Source organism: Diorhabda sublineata, chromosome 8 (assembly GCF_026230105.1).
Source record: "Diorhabda sublineata isolate icDioSubl1.1 chromosome 8, icDioSubl1.1, whole genome shotgun sequence".
NCBI classification, from domain to species: Eukaryota; Metazoa; Arthropoda; class Insecta; order Coleoptera; family Chrysomelidae; genus Diorhabda; species Diorhabda sublineata.
The window spans coordinates 5857862-5880328 of record NC_079481.1 but is presented as its reverse complement, the minus strand read 5'-3'; the positions used below and the strand labels follow the sequence as shown (position 1 = coordinate 5880328).

Below are 22467 nucleotides of genomic sequence, written 5' to 3'. Positions count from 1 at the left end.
TCAGGTATTGCCGATCATGCTGCCGGTCAAAATTATGACATAAATATTAATATTGTAAAATTGTTAAAAAACGTATCCAATAATATATTGTTGGGTGGATTTCAAAGCTTTGAAATTGCTAGATGTAAGAGTAGCTTAAATAGGGACAAATTGCCAATTCATTACAGCCCAATTAATAGTTTAGTAGTCAAAGATTTAACATGAATATTCCCGCTGGAATAAATTTTCGTGGGAGAAGGTTTATTGGTCAGTCTCTGAAGACGATAACTTGGTTATCGAAACGCGCGTCAGACAGTGTAATTGTGAGTGTTGGTGTAAACAGTGTGTTCAGTAAAAACTCCTATAGATATTTTAATGCTTTCTGGATGCAAATAAAATTCACATAAAACACTAATTAATAGATAAATAAAATTAGAAATATATCAAATTTGAGATAACGTTCTGTAATAATCACTTATCATTATCCTATCTTATCGTTTAAAGCGAAACGTTAGTCTTTAAGTGATTCTTAAGAACGTATTAACGGCAGGATTATTTTTAAAAAATGTTATCTTTATACATTATTATTTGCTGAATGACACAATATTTATTGAAAATGTCGTATTCAGTGATGCATTGTATAGATAAGTCCACTTTTATACTGTCTATATTTAGAAGTATTCAATTTAGTTTCGCATTGTTGGGGTTAAACGAACAATGTTGCATCCTTCAAAAAGACGTTCCTTTGAATTTTGTAGCACCATTCAAACATTAACGTGGTTTTTGTGGGCATCATAAAATTAACTAAAGTGAAAGGGAAAGAAATGAAACAGTCTACAGCAGACAGTAACAACCAAAAAGGTTAAAGGGACATAATAATTGTAATCTCATGCAGCCCCGGATCTAGGGAGATGAACATACCGGAGCTCACGCTCCAGGCGATGTATTTAAACAGCATAACTTATCATTAACATAACCTCGACCACTGAGACGTCCAATATCTTAAGCACCTAGCAATCAGAAACTGTCTGTTCTGTTGTACTGGGTGTATTAATAAAAAAAAATGTTTCTGAGAGATTATTCGAATCAAAGGGAATTCAAATGTACAAAGAGTGTACGCTGGAAACTTAAGAGGAGATCATTGTCCACAAATTGAACAAATAATCCACGTAGACTAAGAAAAATGAAGGCAGAACCTTCGTGTTTCAAAATAATACACAAATTTCTCTTTGATATTGTCAAGCGAAGGTCGAAACGTTGTCTTACAAACCATAAATAATAGTGTCCAATATTTATTTAGTTTAAACGAGCGCATGTTTATATTTTGGCGGTGACAAGTTAAAACTTGCAAGTACCGACTGATTCGTTCGTTATTCTTCAATTGTGAGTTATTTCTTCGATGTTTATGATTATAGTTTAGTCGTTTAGTCCCTGTGAGACTCAGAAACGTACTATTTCAATTTCTTTTTGTTTTAAATGTTTTAAAGTGTGTATAACCAAGTAGCTATCGGTTGAAACGTATTGTCAATAGAGGTGATCGACGACTCACTGACCCAGAGATTGAGTACTTCTACAGAAAAAAAGGAGATTAAGAGAAGCTGGCCTTTATGGAAGGGTGACAGTGAATAAACCTCTTTTAAGGCGTCAAAATAAAATTAAGAGGTTGCAGTTGTCTAAGAACATTAAAATTGGACACTATTAGAGTTGGAGAGAGTTTTATCGAGGTTTTTCGGCGTCAAAGGAAGAACAGATGTTAGATCCATGTGTACTCCCGACTCAAACACAGCGAAGGCTCCTATATGATTTGATGTTTGAGTATTCGAAATAATTATAAAGAAAGAATGTACTAGAAGGGATGATTTGGCGGTCACAGTCGTCCGACCTCAACTCTATTGAGTTAATGTGGGAAACGCGTTGCCTCGCGGAAAGTTTGCAACGAGAAATACACAGAGCAGGACGGTGACGAGACCAGAAGACATGAACGTACCATACTTAGTCTCGCACTTGGAAAATCTGAAAAGGGCACTCTCTAACACGCATTCCCTCGTGGAGGGTCTGAAATTCATTCATCACCGCATCAAACTTTACTATCATCGTCGATTAAACCCTTGGTGTACTTTCTGTCATACAAAATCGTTCGAACTAGAAAAATTGTTTTTTTTATTAATTCAGCCTTCAAAAATAGCGGCTAGTTAAATATTTATTGAACTTTTCATCAAAATTATCAATTAGTGTATATACTTCGACGAAGCGATAAAATTACATCAGAGATAAGACGATGATTTTATTTTGATAATAATCTGGTGCAACGATTTCAAGTTGATATTTTCCATTTTCTATGGGACGTGATGCAATGAGGCTTGTTTATTATTATTTTTATTAATCTAGGTGCTTGTAGCAATAACTAGCTGTAGATTTTGTAGATTGATTCTGGGGTCATTTTGACTTTGCAGTCTATCTACACCTATACCTAGAAATTTTGTACACGACTCTACATCTCACGTGTACTCTACCAAAAGGATGCTATTTTTTTGGAGATTCTTGTGTCCCACTTCCCAAGGTGTTAATACTTCTTCGAAGTACTTAAGCCTTTCGATAAAAACCTGCAGTTGCCGCCCTCCGGCTGCGTAACTACACTACACTAGCTATTGGTTTTCTATTTTCTTTATGTTTATTTTACTTTGGGGCAGTATTCTCTCTTTTTATGCGCATACTGTATGTACATTTCACGCCCGATAGTATCTAGACGCACACACGTTAAGGGAGTCCCACATGTAAAGAAACTATCCCAAAAATCACTCCAATCCCAGTCCTGTAGAAGAAAAATTTTCCTATATCAGGACGGTTCCCTCAATAGAATCAACCACAACGAGATTTTCTTTCTGTATGTATGTCTGCCATCTATCGCGGGTGGGAGAAACTTTAGGAGTTTGAAAAACAAAATAAAACGGCTTCCTGAAACATAGCGCTGTTAGGTTTTAGTGTAAACACAATAAAAGTTTTTTTTTTTTTCAGATAGAGAACTTTTCGAAAACCCGCCTCACATTTTTGCTATCGCCGACGCTTCCCATAAGGTGATGAAGCAACAGGGGAAAGATACGTGTATCGTTATCAGCGGCGAATCCGGATCTGGGAAAACTGAGGCCTCGAAAATTATCATGAAATACATAGCAGCCGTAACGAATCAGGGTAAGAATGATAAAAGGAAACCGCAATATTCCAATAATTGATAAAATTTAATAAAATAAAATATTTAAATACAAGGTATCCAATTATAAATCTCATAAACCATGAGTTAACCTTAAAGAAATCAAGCGAACTAAGATCGGGGCTTTTGGGAGGCCAGTTAATGTTAGCTATAACAATTTATTGAGTCGATGTATGACAAGTGGTAACGTCTTGTTGGATTTACTTTGAGTCCAAAATGTCTTTAGCAGAGATAGTGGCCCACACAACGACTTTTGGACTGTGCACAACTTTTCTATTTATTTGATGACCAGAAAGTATAGAATAGAACAGATTCCTGTTTAGTTTTATTTTACAAAAATATGAACTCGGCTCCTTTTTATTCAAATTTGTTTTACCTACTCGTTATGTTGCCTAACTAAATAGAATATACGAATTTACACGGAAACTATTATGAAGAATTTGCTTAACACTTGAATGTAGATAGATAGAGGACGATTTAGCAACGAAACTGGAGTTTCATTGAATTCCTCGAATGGAGTGGGTGGTCGGTAACAAATCAATTTCTGCAAAAAACTTTAATATTATAGTTACAATCGAAGTGACTACTGAGCCACAATACGTTGAAGATAAACGTTACAACTTCCAAAAAACGGCATCTACACACATTCCTCAATACGTTTTGAGACTAAGAAAAACACATTTTTTGCCTAAAAACAATTTTATTGATCAATGTAATTTCCTTCAAGAGCAATACAACCATTCCAACGTTTTTCTAACTTCTCGATGCCGTGCTTTTAGAAGGATTTGTATTTGGCTTCAAAAGAGGCTTCAGTTTCGACAACTGCTTCTTCATTTGAGCTGAATTTTTACCGGCGAGCATTTTTTTGATATCAGCGAATAGCCAGTAGTCACTGGGGGTCTGATCTGGACTATACGGTGGTTGATGAAGCAACTCGAAGTGTAATTTAACCACCGTTACCATCGACTTGTGAATCGGTGCATTGTCTTGGTGATGCAGTGATTTTTTCTTCGACATATGAAGCCGTTTTTCCTTGATTTTTGCATTCAAATGATCCAACAAATCCATTTAGTATTCGTTATTGATTATCTCTAGACCATCTATCGCTAGATATAACCATTTTGTGGACGTTTTTGATGTTTTCTGTAGTAACCACGTCAAATGAACGACCAGAACGTTCACTATCATCGGAGTCTGTACGACCAACTTCAAATTCAGCAAACCAATAAAAAATAGTTCTTTTCGATGGAGAAGAGACCGGATAACACTTTTGAAGCCGTTGCTGAGCTTGTTTAGTATTTTTTTCATCAAGAAGGAATTAACACACCAAATTTTTTAGAATCCAGTGTTTTGAAAATAACAAAAGTAGTTCGACTTAATGGCCGTCACTTTTTTCTGACTAATCTAAATGTCATGAAATATTACACATAGTCAGGGCCGGATTAAGCTAGTGGCTTGAGGAGGCTATAGCCCCGGGCCCCATCATTTGCTAAATCATTCTGTATTTTTTGATGTATTGATACCACAAATCTAACGTATTGATATTATTTTTTAAATTTTTTCATACAAAAGTGGGCCCCGTCATTATTTTAGCCGCGGGCCTTGTAAATCTTAATCCTGAACATAGTCTTCTGAAAGTTGGTACTCCGTAAACGTCATATGGTTTGACAATAGCAGCGCCATCTGTTTATAAGTTACACGACTTATTCTTATCTTCACCTCAAGTAAAAGATTTATAATATTTTTGCTACCTACACGTTTCGATCTACTTGATAAAATAATTTTTTTTTTTTAATATTTCTATTATAAATTTCAGAAATAACGTGCAGTTCTAGTAAGTACTCCGTTAACTACCACAGAAGTGTATTTCGTGTTTTCTAACATCGTTCTATTCATATTATTAAAACTTTTCACCAACCATACCATAAACGTACGTGTGAAGTATATATACAAGGGTTGATCCATTTGCTCCGCGCTCTATACTCACGATAAAAATTGGCGAAGATATTTTTATTTTCCCACATAGTCTTCATTGAGGTTAGAACATTCATCTCATAGATCATTAAAAAAATGTAAAGATCTAACGACGGAGACTTGATCAATATTTTAGGTCGCGATTTATATGACACCCTTAACCATACATACAACGATAAAAATTTGCTTAAACTCCTGGTGAATCTCGTTTTTCCACTCCTCACTCTGCTACATCATACACGTCACACACTTCATCTTTTCACTGTGCCATATGACACTGCACTTTTCCCTAAATGTATCCGCGAAATTTTGTGTGTCAACTCTACGATTCCTCATTTCTTTGAACTCATCCGTCACGTGTGTCAACTGTCATCCACTACGTGCGTCACCTATCCTATCATATATTCCATTCATATATAATCCACATCTATGATATTTGTCTTTGAACCCATCTATCACCTGTCTTAATTACGTACGTCATCGATACTGTCAAATGTCACGTGTCACCCGTTTTGTATTCTGTGCTGCGACACGTTCTGCCATTTATCATATGATCTATACTCCCATCCATTATGTATCATCTTAACTGCTTGTGTTTTTGAACCCATCTATCGCGTGTGTTATCAGTCATCTATTACTCTTTATCTCTTTGAATTCATCGGTCACGTGCGTCATCTGTCATTCACTACGTGCGTTATCTATCCTATCACATATTTTGTGCTATAACGCGTTCTATATCGTATGTTCTATAATTCCATCTATTAAGTGCATCATCTATGATCTTTGTCTTTGAACTCATCCATCACCTGTCATTATTATGTCCGTCTATACTGTCATATGTCAGCTGTCTTGTATTCTGTGCTGCCACGCGTTCCATCATTTATCATGATCTATGATCCAATTTGTTTTGTGTGTCGTAATAAATTGTGTTTTTAAACTCATCCGTCACGTCTGTCATTCATTATGTACGTCATCTGTTCTATCTAATGCAGGTTAATTGTCTATACCATACTTTTGATATTGATAGAGAGAGAAAGAACATAGCTACGCCCTGTTCTACTTTATTCTGATTGACTTGCTATGACGTCAAAGATTTTAGTGGTGGAGTGTTTTTTCTCTCTTTTCCAATACTACAGTTCTACGTATCTGGCCCCTCTCTCTAATATTAACTCCATGTATACATGATATGTTACAGTATGACGTAATTGTTTTGATTTATAAATGGGTCGGAGGCGGCTGAAAGGGATCAGCCCTATTATATAGTATTATTAGTAATAATGAATGGTGTTGTTTTGATAGCTTTTTAATAATCGCCGCAACTAATTGTCAAAACAATTGTTAAATAATGTCAAAAATTAAATATATTTTGTCATAATTTCGTTTGAAAATAGAGGGCGTGATAAAAAAGTTTTAAAAAGACAATGAAAAATACTACCCTTTGCTAAAAATGCACTCATTGTTAAACCCATTACTAGAAGAGTTTACAAATCAGGAATGGTGTTAAAACGTTTCGGTTTTAGCATTCAAGAAGTCGCATGGTACTAAATCTGGCGAGTTAGGCGGTTGAGGATAGACAGAAAGTCTTTCAGCGATCCAACACTTGAATAAATGATCACAGTTCTCATTAGAATTTACTCTAGTTGCACTGTACACTCACAAAAAGAAAAAAACGATGCGAGTCACTAGTTTTCTATGGAAAACTTTGATTTCAGTCTTATATCCAATTGTTCGAACGGATCTCGTAATTCCACTTATTTTGCTCACCGACATTTTCAAAATTTGTCACCACAACTTTATTGAATTTACATTAGGCACTCGTTACCGGGGGAGGTTGTGATTTGATATGTCAAAATCAGGACGCTATTTTTCGCAGCTTTCTAACCTGTCGCTTCCATCCAAATATATAACCTAACATTTTCAAAATATATATTTTCAGGAGGTCAAAAGGAAATCGAACGTGTTAAGGACGTTCTGATCCAGTCGAATTCAATTTTAGAAGCATTCGGTAACGCCAAAACTAACAGGAACGACAATTCTTCCAGGTTCGGTAAATACATGGATATCCACTTTGATTTCAAAGGCGACCCAATCGGTGGTCACATTAATAAGTATTTGTTGGAAAAATCGCGTGTGATACACCAACAACCCGGAGAAAGAAACTTCCATTGTTTTTATCAGGTAAAAATCCATATCGAAGAAATGCGAAGAAATTAGCGATTCGCAGTATTTGTATGTTTTTACAGCTTTTATCGGGAGCGAATGAAGACTTGTTGAAAAGACTGAACTTATCTCGTGATACCCATCAGTATTTCTACGTGAAGCAAGGAAATGCGGCCGTAGTTAACACAATAAACGATAAAAACGATTATCGCGAAGTATCTTCATCATTGAACACACTCCAATTCAGTAAACAAGAACAGGATACGTTGTGGAAAGTAGTAGCCGCCACTTTGCATTTAGGTAACATAGAATTCGAAATTGACGAAGAAGATAAATTGAAATTGAAGAAAACCAAAGGCGTTGATTATGTCGCTGAATTATTGCAAGTAAGTCTAGAAAAATGTTAATTTTTTAGCTCATATTCTACATCACCTACCATGGGGAGCTTGAGTTTGGGTATTTATCCAGGGATGCTGTATAATGGCTCTAGATACTATTTGGTCAAGTTTCGTCTGAAGATACTTTCAATATTTTCGAGGACTTCGCTTACCAGGCCGCAAAATTCGCGGTTCTAACTGAATTAGGGAGGTCTAGAAACGATTAAACGAGTTTTGGGCGCTAAAGTTTTTGTGTTTATCCTGGGATCCTTTATAATTAGCTCTAGGAATTATCTGTTCGCGTTTCGCCCGAAAAGACATTTTCACTACTTTCGAGGTCTTCGCTTACCTCGTCGCGAAATTCACGGCTCTGGATCACGGAGTGATTCTACCAAAGTCGAAAAACTTGACTTTCGAGGACATCGGAGCAACACTGGTGGTCGCTAAACGAACTCTGCACCAATGGGAGATTTCTCTTTTCGATTAGTGGTCCAAATATTCGCCTAGCTTATATTCAGTGTTCATTACACTTAAAATATTTTTATAGTTACTACTAGAATCCGAACCGAGCTCCCTCATCCATGTGGGGACGCAAAAAAGCGAGCACTTGCCGAGAAAAACCAGATAGAACTGGTTAAATTGTTATTAACCGGTTATAGCTCCATTATGAGACTATGGGAGCTAATAAAAACAGAGGGCGTGTTAGATTTATCGTATGGATTAGGTTGGTTTAAGTTAGGTTAGGTATATTCAATTTCCACGCATTTGAGACAAAAATCACTCGGTTTCCTAGAGTTTGTGTGTTTATCCTGGAAGTCCTTATAAAAGATTCATTATAATCCGGGCCGAGCTTCCTTATCCAAGTGGGGGCTCGCCGAGAAAAACCAGATTGAACTGGAAAAATTATTGTTAACCGGTTATAGCTCCCTTGTGAGACTATGGGAAGTATACATGATTCATATACTTTCCTTTTTATGTTACTTAAGATGATTATGTCCTTTAGGATATGACAAAGCTTATCAAATACTGCGAAAAATTAAGTCAATTCTTGTTTTCATTTCGGTAGTCTGGTTTTCTTTTCCCAATTTTATCTTGTAATCCACTCATTGATATTGTTAATACCAGGATGTTATATGATTACATTTGTTATTGTATCAGTCATGTTGCTCATGTTCCGCGTTAACCCAACGTTCTTTACTGACCTCTTGAGTTCTTTTAACATTACTCATCAATATCACTCAAAACTATTACTATATAGTCTTCAAAGTGCAGTTTTTTAAAGTAGAATCCGTCCCCTTTTATTCCCATGATAATTATTTGAATGTGTTTTCCATTACAATGGTAAACATATTTGGGAGATATCGGATTATATCCAACGATGATGTATATTTAAATAAAACTAAGAAAAGTTTTCTCTATATAATATTTCAAATTGCCGTATTGATTCAGTATTCTTGTTAGAATAATCCTTGTCTCGCGAAATCACCTGAAAAATAAAGAAAATTGTTTAGATATTCAACTAATTATCGATTTGAACAAATAAATATAACCTTCAAATATTGATGTCAAACTTCAAAAACCACAATATTATAAAAATTGTTTGCTGTATTTCGTTAGTCAAAAGGCCAATAGAAAAGAAGAAGAATAAAATTGGTCTCTTCTAACATTGGTAATAAGCTTGATTAGTTGTGGTTGTCAGCGGTACCAGACACTTTTTGTGATCTTAGTCTTCTTTTTATCAGCAAAATTATGAGAAATTCTATAAAGTCGTTTAAATTTGAGATTAAAACCAGTTTTTTAAATATAATTCTGCAAAATTCTAAAAAAACTCATTTTGATATCTATATATAACCATGAAATTACAATTATTAATATATTCAATATACTTATCAATCCCTTGAGGTACTATGTTTATTTGAAATAAAAAATAATGTGAAAAAATTTTATAAAATCAATAAAAAGTCGTTTGAATGTGACTTTTAAGCCAAAAATAAATCGTTATGTCCTTCTTAATCAACAACAAATTAACTCAGCATTCCTTATGGGAACCATTAGGATCTGTTGATCATAAAAAATTAACAAAATCATATAGTTAGTGATTCAAAGTATCCCTGTACTCAAACCCCATTAATAAATCATCTCCACTTACTTATTTTTATCTTATATTAATGTGACTGACTCGAAACGACCATAAATATCCTTTTCTACTGATTTTATAACTATTTATAGTTTTATTGTATAGGATACGATTTAGTATTTAAGGCAGTTGGTACACTGACACTGGGCTGTTCATTTACTTATTTTTTTGCTTAATAAATTGTTTTTTTTTGTTGTGGATTGAGTTATTAAACTAAAATTTAAAACAACATATTTAGGCATCCATAACTAACATATCAACCCCTTGAGGTACTTTGCCTATAAAACAAAAATTTAATATAAAAATATTTCTTAAAACAATAAAATCCGAATTTTAGGTGAAAAGAAGCGATTTGGAAACCGCTCTTTGCGAAAGAGTCATCGCTGCCAGAGGAGACATTATGAGAAAAGAACACACTGTAACAGAAGCAGTTTTCGGTAGAGACGCTTTCGCTAAAGCAGTATACGATACACTTTTTACTTGGATAGTTAATAAAATCAACGCTGCTATAGCTGTTGATAAAACTAATTTGAGGATGACTTACAAGAGTTCATTGATTGGTGTATTGGACATTTATGGATTTGAAGTGTTCGATAACAACAGTTTCGAACAATTTTGTATAAATTATTGTAATGAAAAGTTACAACAACTATTTATTGGTGAGTAGATTATAAAAATTATTTTTTCATACTGAAATCACAATCAGTCCTTTGGTTCGAATATAAACTAGCAACCTATGGAGGTTTTCAAAAGACCAAACAGTGTATTTATGAGTATGTATGTAGTTGTAGTAAACAGTATGTTAATCATTTTTTAACACATATAACAAGTAACAAAAATTTTTATCTTCTTCAGAATTGGTGCTTAAACAAGAACAAGAAGAATATAATCGTGAAGGTATCGCTTGGACCAATATTGAATATTTTAATAACCAAATTATCTGTGATTTAGTGGAAGCGCCCCACAAAGGTATTATTTCTATAATGGATGACGCCTGCAAAATGACAGCTGAAAAAGTAACCGACGAAATGCTGTTAGAAGCCATGGACAAAAACCTAAAAGGTACAATGGATTTTTATCATGACAACGATCTAATTTTTCTTTTTTCAGGTCATAAGCATTATGTTTCGAGACAGACTAAGCCACCGGAAAAAAATCTTAGACATAAAATTGATTTTCGTATAACTCATTACGCTGGTGATGTAACTTATTGCATAACAGGGTTTTTGGATAAAAATAAAGATACGCTATACCAAGATTTTAAAAGATTGTTGTACAATTCGAAAGATCCGAATATTAAGGAGATGTGGCCAGAAGGAGCTCAACATATTTCAGAGGTAACAATACTTTTCGAAATTCCATCAAATCCTTAAATTTCTAAATAGTCCATATCCAACCTGTGAAAAATAGTGAATATGTTTGGAAATACATATATAGATCAATCACCCTCGCTCAACAGTTGTTCCACTTATTTTTATGAGCTTTAAAACTATTTTTCATCATTTTTAACTTGTAAACTAGATTTTAAGGGCAGTTTAATAAAAAGTGCATATTACTTTTACAATTCTGCTTATATTGGATATAATATTTGCAAGCTGGATATATAATGTTACGTTTCTAATTAATCACTAAAATTCATTTCATATTTGAACCATTACCTCTGTATCCAATGTCAATTATATCAATTTCAAAGGGAATATCTCTTTGTATTTATTATTGAATCTAAATCAATTTAATCTGTAAAATTGCATAGCAAAGTAAATATAACTTTAGGTATTCTTTAAATTTATCAATATTCATGGAAGTTTAGTAAACATTATAAATTTTTATTTACATAATTTTGTCTCACTCACCTTTTATTTTTAGGCTGTTTTACAAAATTTTTTTCCAATTAATCTTCCTTATACAATATCAACATCACTTTTAACTTTCCATTTATGTTTTTTCCATAATTAAACAACCAGAAAATTCTTTTTAGAACCTATTATAACCTCTTTTTTATCAATTTTATCACATTGGATCTACTATAGACTTCTTACGACCTTTTTATTTGATTTTCCATAACTGAACGAAATAATCTTCATATAAATATTTTACAAACTTCATTTACAGGATGATTAAAATTATCGAGTTTCTTTTATAATATATCTAAAATTGTATAATTTTTAATATCTTCTAACCTAATAATTCTTCTTTTTTAATCAGATCTATCTTGACCATTGAACTACACTATAAGTGTGTTTTTGGAAGCTGCACTGGCAGAACTAGTTCAAGAAGTGTACACAAAGCGTTCTTTGTAGTAGAACCAGCGATAGCGTCGCTGTTCTTGGTAGTAGTGCATTAGAACTGCTTGCACTGGGTCTAGAGTCAGTTCAGCTGGTGCAACCTCAAATACAACAATTAACAAATGCTCCATTGCTCTCTGCACTATATAATTCTATACATTCATGAACTAGCCTGCACTGGTCCAGTTCAGTACAGTTACCAAGAACAAACCTTATATTTTAGTGGAAAAATTAAAGAGCTCCTTCTCTCGGATTTACATGCTCACACTTTTTTATGTAATTTTCTACAAATTTTTCTATTATATTGAAAAAAAATGTATTTTCTTATGTTTTTGTTCATTTTCTAACCTTAAAATAAATAAAAAGTTGTAACTTATTGATATTTAAATACTATAAAATTTCTTTTTGGTTAAATATTTCAGCTAATTTTGGTATAATTGTTGTAGATCACCAAAAGACCCCCTACGGCTGGAACGCTTTTCAAAAATTCCATGTTGGCACTCGTTCAAAATTTGCAAAATAAAGAACCGCACTACGTGAGATGTATAAAACCGAATGAAATTAAATCCGCATCTGCCTTTGACGAACAAAGAGTACGACATCAAGTTAGCTATTTAGGACTTGTAGAAAATGTTAGAGTAAGAAGAGCTGGATTTGCTTACAGACAACGATACGATAGATTTTTGAAGAGGTAAGTAATATTACTTATTTAAACTATTTCTAATAGTGGAATGAATTTATACACACTGTCTTTCATTTATCTAATTTATTTAAACACTTACACTACACACTATAAATATTCCCTACTTTTTATTTTTTCCTTCCGTTCACTATGACTTCTAAATATATACTGACTTCTCACTGCTAAACAAGCACGTATTTATATCCAAAAGAAGTTCTCGAGATAGTTCTAGAACGTAAACAAACAAATAAATAAAAAAGCCTTCCTAGAAACTGGTTCTTTAAAACAATATAAACAAATCACCACTGTGATGAAAACATCTATAAAAAACCGGCGCATATTGAAATATCTTTTATACATTTTAGGTACAAAATGATTTCCCAGTTCACTTGGCCGAACTTCAGATCCGGATCAGACAAAGACGCTTGCAAAGTGATAATGGATGAAAACAGATTCAGCGACGACGTAAAATACGGCAAAACAAAAATATTCATTCGAACCCCACAAACACTCTTCGCATTAGAACGTGCCAGAAACAGTCTTATACCGGGAATCGTTACATTGATCCAAAAAACATGGAGAGGATACGTAGCCAGAGAACAGTACAAGAGAATGAAGGCACTAATGACAATGATCAAAGTATACAGACAGAAAAAGATGAGGGAATACATTTGCGCTTTGGACGATAAATTCAAAAACGCCAAGAAAATGAGAGATTACGGAAAGAGTATATTGTGGCCGGCTCCACCTTTATCTTTAAGAGAAACCACTAAACATTTAAAAAATATATTCAACAAGTAAGTTTCGAATTAATTTAAAACGGATAAATAATAATAATAATAATGTTTTTTTCGTAGATGGAGAGCCAGCATGATCCTGAAACGTATACCGCGCAGCGAATGGCCCCAAATGAAACTGAAGATAACCGCGGCAAGCGCATTGATAAACAAACGACCCCATTACGGCGTAAACAGAAAATGGGAGGGCAACTACCTCTCGTCGCACATTGAAAACAACAACTACACCGTATACAACGAAGCGGTAAATAACCTCAAAAATACCAAACATTTCACCGACGTTCTATTCTCTTCGTTCGTAACGAAATTTAATAAATTCAATAAAGTAGCCGAAAGGGTGATGCTCATAACGGATCAGTTCGTTTTCAAATTGGATACGATGAAATTTAGGAATATGAAGGAAGGAACGACGATCGGGGAATTGACGGGAATTAGTGTCAGTCCCGGACACGATCAATTGATTATCTTGCATTGTCCCGGCGGGAACGATCTGGTCGTTTCCCTACATTGTGATAAGCAAGAAGATAGGATCGGGGAATGTATCGGAGTTTTATGTAACAGATACTACCAGTAAGTAGTTTTATAGATTCTTCTTTTTTATTCAATTTACCTACGACTATTTATATTTGTAATAATCGAATATTCTTAGAAATAACAGTCAAATATTCTTTATGTGTTTAAATTATATTAAAAAAATATTTCTTGAAACTCTTCGGTCTGTTAAGTTTCTCCCGTAACTTGTTGTATGACTATATAAGTATCAAGTTATCGAATGTTTTAGAACAGAAGCGGGCAAATACTTCTAAGTGCGGGCCATAATGAGATTTTCAAAATGTATCTCGGGCCTGGGATCGTATGCTATGGACGCACGAATGTTGTGGATGGAGTTTTTTGCCAAAAACAAATATTAAGGATAAAAAAATTGCATGCGGGATTTCTCAACGAGCCGGGACAGAATCCGGCCTTCGGGCCGGTTTTTACCCACCCCTGTTCAAGAACTTTCTAGATAACTTCTCCATGGCCATTATATGACACCCATTTCCAAAGCTCACCTCGTCCATCGTCGGTGTTGCAGGTTTTATGCGGTTTTCCTGTAACCTGGTGAAACGTTCCATCAATAAAATGGCCGACGATAGGGAATAATGCACCCAATTACCCGTTTACCTAGATAAACAAAGAAATATAGAAGATACGAAAAAAACATTAGAAAATATAAACAAAAACAAATAAACAACACACCTCCAATATCTGGAAAAAGAGGTTTTTCTTTTTTGTATCTGGCATTTCTTTCTCTTTTCCATTGTTAGCTTCAGTTTTCTTTTTCGTCCTAATGCAGTACACACCAGTCTACCGTCTACCATAACTCCAACTCTGCAGAGGAGAAATTCCAACATCAGGTCCAAACAAAATAAATCTCTTCCTTTACATGGATAACCTCCTCATCCCAACCACAAAAAAACCAACGAACCTCTCTCTCTTTCTCTCTTTAAATATTCCAGAAGAGTTTTCTTTGTTTAAATAAGTAGTTAGTTAAATATTCTTATTGGATTTTCATAGTTTCAATTGTATCAGAAAAATATTTCTTAAAAATGTTTGGTCGGTTAAGTTATTCTTCTTTCTCCTATAACTCGTCCTGTGACTATATTAGTATAAAGTTATTAAATATTCTAGAAGAGTTTTGATTGTGTTTGTTCTTTGTATTATTCATTCGGTTAGATTTTTCTTCTTTGCTGTATATATAAGCATTTACCAAGTTATTCTTCTTTTCTGTGTAACTGATCAACAGACCATCACACATCAGCAGGAACTACAATGGGCCAAAGGTCGATTGAATTTCAAGGACTAAGGTACTACAATCAGTTGCCAAGAGAGATTAGAACTCTTAGTGTGAACAGGTTTAAAGTGTTACTCCGGAAGCTAATTCTGCAAAACTTTTTTAAAAGCTTGTCAAAAGAGGACACTATACACTATTGTTTAAAAATACTGTAACCAACTTCTCACTTAATCTCGCTTTAAAGTACCATATGGCACTACCTGTACCCCAGGTACTATATGCTAACAAGATATTTTCATTTATTGTAAATTTTTGTTCCAATAATAAATGATTTTAATAACTTCTTCTGCGACTTTAAAAGTAAACACTTACCGAGTATTATGGAAGAGCTCTGACTGTATGTTAGAGAATTATCCACTTTTGTTTGTTGAGATAAATTATTCTTCTTTCCTCTGTAACTTGTCCTTTGACTATATAAGTCTGCGGGCACTGACTATTCTGGATGTTTTTCGACTCCTTTCGAAAAATATTGGACAATTTAAGAAATTTTTCATAATACTTTAAATTTGTGTATCAAGTTATCGAATAATCGAGACATTCTATATTTTCAGGATTAAAAAAGTCGATTTACCTGTAAAAGTATCGAAGAACTTATCTTGCAGTCTGGGTAAGAAACAGAGGCGAATCAACATTCAAGTATCAGCAGCTGAGCAACAATCGACTTTCAAAAGGGACGGCAACGATATATTGTATCTTATACCATCGACGTATTCCATACTAGAAAACGGCAATAATCATATTAAACAGTAGGTTATATATAAAAAGGGTGATAATGGAGTTATATTATCTTTTCAGTTACTCCGAGGGATGACTTACTGTTTAGGTAAGCTTCATGGATACAAAACCATTTGAGCGCGATAGATTTAACCTGAAACGGATCTATATTTAAACGATCAATTATATGCACGTAAAACAAATGATTATGCATAAATGGTATCAGAGTCATCCGTTGGAGTTATCGAAGAGGAACATATAGCTTTGCTATATTTTGTACTAAAATGCTATTTTTGGGATTTAGGAAAACTGCTTTCTTACCAAAACCAAAAATTTTCTTTATTTATCAGTGTTTTAATTCCTCTAAGAATGTAGCACAAGAAACAACTAGTATTTGATTTGGTTTTTGGTAGGTAGTCTTGTAAAAAATGTGTCATAATATTTTCTTGGGTTTATACATTTTATTCTTATTAACTTTTCTTCCTTTATACAGGGTTTTTCATCAATAATTATTTAAACATATAATAATAAAATTATTTAAACATATATTTGTTCTAACTACTTTGAAACTGTTTGACATATCTATCAGATAGTACTAGGTACTATGCACCGTACACTAAATTATGTCAAATAGTGTCCAAAATTTTAAATAAAATAACCTGTAATGCAGTAAGGAAGCACGTTTTATCTAATTTAGGTAAAATTTTGAGCTAAAGATACAGCAATTGATATATTAATGGAAATCCCTGTATAAAAAAAGAGAAAGGGATACAAATTTGTTTGGTTAATGTTGGTAGTAGTTTCACAAAAAGTTTAATTGTGTAAAACTATTAGAAATGCATAAAATATAAAACAAATTCGCGTAAATAGTATCTTGTATTAGCGAAACTGAAAAGTAATGTCATTATGTTTCAATATTTTACCCCCCCCCCTCACCTATCATGCCCCCTTATCAATGCTAATCACGGCACCATCCATAGCTCGCCTTCCAGTTCCAAAGTTTTAATCAACTCCCATAACTGATTACATTTTTATTATTCAAAGTTAATTTTGCATTATAGACATAGAACTAGACTATCCGTGGTTCCTTCTTCCTTCTGTTCTTATCAACTTCTTTTGGACCCATTTTGAGAAGATTTAGCTCATTTTTGCTAAAAATCAAATACTTTTTGGATCTACCAATACATCAAAGTTCAGGATGATCTGGTCCGGATAGCTACCAATAGAGAGCTTCTCCCGTTCTAACACCCTTCCTTGCAGGAGCAGCTCCTAGCCAGTGCAAGGCGTTTATGCCTCTTCATTTCATTTGATTCTTGTATGACCAGAAACCCATACAGTAGGTGCTTCTTGAGGTGGAAGTTTCTTATAAGAAAGTTAATGAAGGTTCAGAAATATATCAAAATTTTGTAGAACCCGATTTAAAAAAGATTAACACCTTTCGTTAGATACTTTCTGGGTCGATAGAAACCTGTGCGAAGGTCAGTGAGTGATTGGGTCATAGAATACAAAATTCTGAAGAAACTTTTTGAAGTGAAGAGCTTTTTGTTTATACTGTAAAAAAGTTGTGGCCCGTTTTTCTGGTCTATTATTTGATTCCTGTTTGACATTGACAATTCTTTGGAACTCTTATATAATCCCCAGTGATAAAAAAACTAAGTTGTGAATGATTTACAAATATGCTGAAAGAATTCTTCATTTGTCTACTTCTTTGAAAGTATACAAAGTGCTGAAGAATATGTAAATTGCTTATCAGTTTCAAGCAGTCATTTTGACACTTTTATCAAATATATCAAAGTATAGACTATTTTGATACATCTTATTTTTTTAAATATGAGAATGAGCTTAATATACAAGTGCCTATCCATAGAGTTTACAAAATTTTTTATTGTTATTTTTTTTATGTACCTTTACATACATAAAACATTTTGACAACAAAAAATATCAAGGGTTCTATTACTAAAATTAATTAAAAATATTGTGGAATTTTCATTATATTTGCTATTTATATAGTTTTTGTTAAATTTCTCTAATAGGGCTGTGGTTTCTAATACAACGATTTTTTAAAAATTTTTTTTTTGCTTGTCGACTAGATATTTTTATATACACTAATATATATACATACAAAAAAAAAGAGAAAAAAATATTTTCATTTAATATAGAAGCACTAGATAGTTTAGGATAAGTACAAAGGATTTTTATCAAAATGAAATCAATAATAACATTTATTTAAATTTAAAGAAAATTTTCAAAAAAACATTCTTATAGATATTCTCAACAGAAATTATCAAACGTTTCATATCATTGGATCAGTTATATATATATATATATATATAAATTTGGATTCAAAAGATCCTATGACATTATCCGACACCTAATTGCCACTTTGAGTAACAAATAATTTCTATATCCATGATAAGTCTTATTTTCTTTCTGTTCATATACCAATCATTGCATTGTTGATCTTCGGTTTTCATTATTTTGTGGTATAATTTATATATTTATAAGAACTTCCCTTAATTTTGATATTGGTATGTTATCGTAGGCCTTTTGTAAATCTATGAACATTAGGGTATCCAAAGAAAACGTGTGAAACAAAAAAAAATAGTCTGTATAAAGAGGCGATTATTTAATACAAACACGGAGTTTATATTAAAAGTTGTGAGAATAGTTCAAATAGTTGAGGAAAATTGAGTTTTGCAAACATCAAAGTTCATTCTGGAACTAATTAAGTGTTTCGCAACTTTTTACACACTTTTCAATTTATTATTTACAGTTACATGTTAAATAATAAATTTTCAATAAATATATAAACATGTAAATTGCGAAATTAGTGCAAATTTATAATCTATTATTTACTTAATTTTTGGCATTTGAAGAATTTATTTTATCTGTTATGTAATTTTGACCATCTATAATCAATTATATCAATTTATATTGTTATTTTTCTATAATTAATGTAAATATATACCATAATTATTTTTCTGGGTACTTAAGGACTAAAAACAATAATGAAACTTAAATATTTTCAAAACATAGTATTATATCTTACATATTTTTTCTTAGAATAATATTTAAAGTGCTTTCATTGTATTTTATATATAAAATTTTCATGTTACTTAGTGCCATTGTTTATATTTGTACATTGTTTGTACCTGTTAAGAGCATATTATACTGATGCTAACATGTGCCTTAATAAAAATAGTTATAAAAACCTTGACGCTGTATTTTTTATTCTTACCCCAACGCTGTATTTTTTATTCTTACCCCAACGCTGTATTTTTTTATCCTCACCCCAACGAAGACCAAAAAAAAACAAGCTACAGTTTAAAATATTGTCTATATGCTTCATATGTAGTAGTTTATGTACCCTAATATATATAATACAGCTCAACAGGTCTTATAGGTCCAAGACTTGAGAGTAGCTCTACACTTTTCTCCATTAATTTTTGTTCTATGTTCAAGTAGTGTCATAAGTCAAAAAAACAAACTATTGAGTAATAAGTGCTTGAAATAAATTCTAGCTTTATTTTTCACTTTTCCGATAATAACTCGAAAACTTATATATAACATTATGTTTTCTAGCACAAATAGTACAACAAAACACATTTTTTGCTTTATGACACTATTTGAATGGAGGTGCGATATGTGTATTAAGAAAAATGTTTGACATTTATTTAAAAAAACATTTCTACCTATATTCTAGCTCTGTCTTAAGGTTTCACTTGAACCTAGTGATTTTCTTCATATACTTTATAATAGATTTTTATATATTCAAAATGAAAAGAACAAGAGGACCATAAAGAAAACAGATTATAATCTATACAAGCCTTCTCAATACTATATCTAGTTAATTTCGGTATTAGTGGAATGAATTTTCAAAAATGCGTCTTTTGTAGTGCTGTCAAAAGAGGTTGCAATAATATCATCAATAAATTTGGTTTTTATCATCTGCCTGAAGTTTACAATAATAAAAAATGAAAAGAACTCTCACGTTTAAGATGAAAAACAATATGGAGCTTACTTTGGTCCTAGTAATAATGGGATCCGCAACTTTTCGACTTTCACAGTTACAAATCCGGCGATAAATTACTTTAAAGCATCAATACTTTTATAGGTCTTTAGTTGCTGATATGTTTCTTGGTTAACACTAAATAACCGGTAATGTCCAGATTCACAAAATAACTGCTCATATTGTAGTTCTAAAACTATACTATAAGAACAGCCACAACTTTATATAGTTAGAACACAAAGGCAAGTCTTAAAAACTCTCGGACAAAATCGCACCGTTACAGTTTTGTTTATAAGAACTTTTTGAGGTTATGCTCTGGAATAACCTGTGATTTCAAAAATCTTGTTCATTTTTATCGAATCATTCTTAACTTGGAACAATATTTGATAAACACATTCTTTATTTATAAAAATACAAGTTCTTTTACTGAAAGTGTAGTACTACCATGATGATAAAACGTCATGAATTCAAATCCAAAGGGTATGTTCCTCTTAACGTCCCCGACATTCCAGAGCCAATATAATATTTAATAATATATTTTGGAACAAATGTTAAGTACCAGATTGTGCGCAAAGTTTGATATTAGATTTTGAAAGGTCTGATGTCAGTATCACTTATAATAATATTAGGTTGAGAACCATAGACTAATACATCTCTATATTTGTATATTGAAAAGTTATGTAAAAAACGTTATCTGGTCTACGATAGAGCTATTTTTGTTCTACCTCGTAACATTTAACAGAGATAACTATACCGTAACTTTCTTCGTATCTTGTTCTAATATTTGAACACGAATTTTCGTGAAAATTCAGTTTTAATGTGTCTATGCTTACCACTCTTATAGCACGTTAATAGATCTATGATTTTTCTGTATAATGTGCTGCCTAGCTTATAATACATAAAACACTTTTATGAAACATTTATTCAAAATCCTAAATAATTTTCAAAATGACATATTACACTTAATAGTATTGCCTTAAATTTCAATTTAATTTTTGTTTCGTATCACGATTAATAATAAAATATCCTACTATTACACGACGATAGATACATTTTCGAATCCAACGTTGGTAACACTTTTCAATTTTTTCACGTTTCGTGCTACTTGTCAAAAAATTTCATTTCAAATACGCTGCCCGGTGGAAGTGTTGTATAATAATTCAATAGTAAATTGATATTTCACGATGGTTAGAAGGGCTGGTATCCATTATTCAATCGCAAACAATGAGGAAGTGATGATAAAAGCGAAAGCGTCGAATGTTGCCGTAAAATTTAGGCATCTAGTAGAAGTTGCCGCGGCCGTACGACAAATGGAGCTTGTGAGAGCGAATTCATACTTAAAAAACGTTATCAACCATAAGGAATGTATCCCTTTCAGAATATATAATGGTGGAGTAGGAAAATGTGCCCAAGCAAAACAATTCAAAACTCTTATCGTAAGCAATAGACATATTTTTATTAATTAGATATTAAAGAGATGTTCTTAGGGTCGCTGGCCGAGAAAAGCTGCAAAGTGTATGATAGATTTATTAAAAAATGCTGCTTCTAATTGCGAATTTTATGGTAAAGATCCGTGCGATTTTTATATTTACCACGTTCAAGTGAATCAAGCGCCTGTTTCTACTAGAAGAACTTACAGGTCTCACGGACGTATCACACCCTATATACGATATAATAGTCACATTAATCTTATTTTAAAAGAAAAAATCTCGTTAGTACAACAGCCATTTTTATTCCAGTAACATGTGATTAGTTCATTATAATCTTCAATTGTTTTTAAATAATAAAGATTTTTTCAATTCTGAATTTTCCAATCATTTTTTTCATCCTCCGTGAAGCCGTTCCTGTTATCGAAACTTACGATTTGGCGGATGCGCCGGGAATTTATTTTTGTTTGTTTACGGCGATCTAGAAATTCCAAAAATCCGATGGTTCCAGAAGGTGATTTGAATATATAAGCGTATATAGTAAGTATACATCGGGACAGTGACAAGTGACTACAAAAGGTGAATTAAACCGTTTATTTAGAATAAATTACATGTTGAGTGTGTACATAAATTAAATACTAGTGAATAGATAAGTGTGTAAGTGTTAGTGAAAATGAATTTAAGAAGATATATCGTGCATATAAAACCTCACATAAAAAAGAAACGGAAAGAACTAAGTATTAGAGACAAGAGAATGTATTGGTGGTCGTGAAGACAATAGATTCCGTCAATTTTTAATAAAATACTTTAAATGAACAAATCCTGAAACCGGTATGGACCTACGGGATTCAACTAAGGGGATTTGCCAGCGATAGCAACCCCCA

The 22467-nt window shown here is 32.7% G+C and overlaps 1 protein-coding gene and 2 long non-coding RNA genes across 6 annotated transcripts in view; 1 reads left to right on the top strand and 2 right to left on the bottom strand.

Annotated features, from left to right (window-relative positions):
- Nucleotides 1–19405, top strand: part of LOC130448404 (unconventional myosin ID) — a 40267-nt gene extending 20862 nt beyond the window's left edge. Inside the window, exons 3-13 of one of the 2 annotated variants that reach the window (XM_056785775.1) lie at nucleotides 2995–3168; nucleotides 5004–5021; nucleotides 7098–7339; nucleotides 7405–7707; nucleotides 10173–10494; nucleotides 10691–10897; nucleotides 10946–11172; nucleotides 12567–12811; nucleotides 13168–13599; nucleotides 13660–14169; nucleotides 15985–19405. In XM_056785775.1, the coding sequence (XP_056641753.1) occupies nucleotides 2995–3168; nucleotides 5004–5021; nucleotides 7098–7339; nucleotides 7405–7707; nucleotides 10173–10494; nucleotides 10691–10897; nucleotides 10946–11172; nucleotides 12567–12811; nucleotides 13168–13599; nucleotides 13660–14169; nucleotides 15985–16183 (2879 nt within the window). In that variant the 3' untranslated portion in view covers nucleotides 16184–19405. The remainder of the gene's footprint in view (nucleotides 1–2994; nucleotides 3169–5003; nucleotides 5022–7097; nucleotides 7340–7404; nucleotides 7708–10172; nucleotides 10495–10690; nucleotides 10898–10945; nucleotides 11173–12566; nucleotides 12812–13167; nucleotides 13600–13659; nucleotides 14170–15984) is intronic. The other variant, XM_056785776.1, reaches the window with a different exon arrangement.
- On the bottom strand, nucleotides 3868–12038 carry LOC130448410 (uncharacterized). The gene is made up of 2 exons (XR_008910331.1): nucleotides 11689–12038; nucleotides 3868–9184 (listed from the first exon to the last, which is right to left on the bottom strand). It is a non-coding gene; the product is annotated as an uncharacterized LOC130448410 (long non-coding RNA).
- LOC130448409 (uncharacterized) overlaps nucleotides 14175–22467 on the bottom strand; it is a 34763-nt gene continuing 26470 nt past the window's right edge. For 2 of the 3 annotated variants that reach the window (XR_008910329.1, XR_008910330.1), the window contains exons 2-3: nucleotides 16005–16150; nucleotides 14175–15889 (exon numbers count right to left, since the gene is read on the bottom strand). This is a non-coding gene — a long non-coding RNA (uncharacterized LOC130448409). Of the gene's footprint in view, nucleotides 15890–16004; nucleotides 16151–20168; nucleotides 20717–22467 lie in introns of those variants that run through there. The other variant, XR_008910327.1, reaches the window with a different exon arrangement.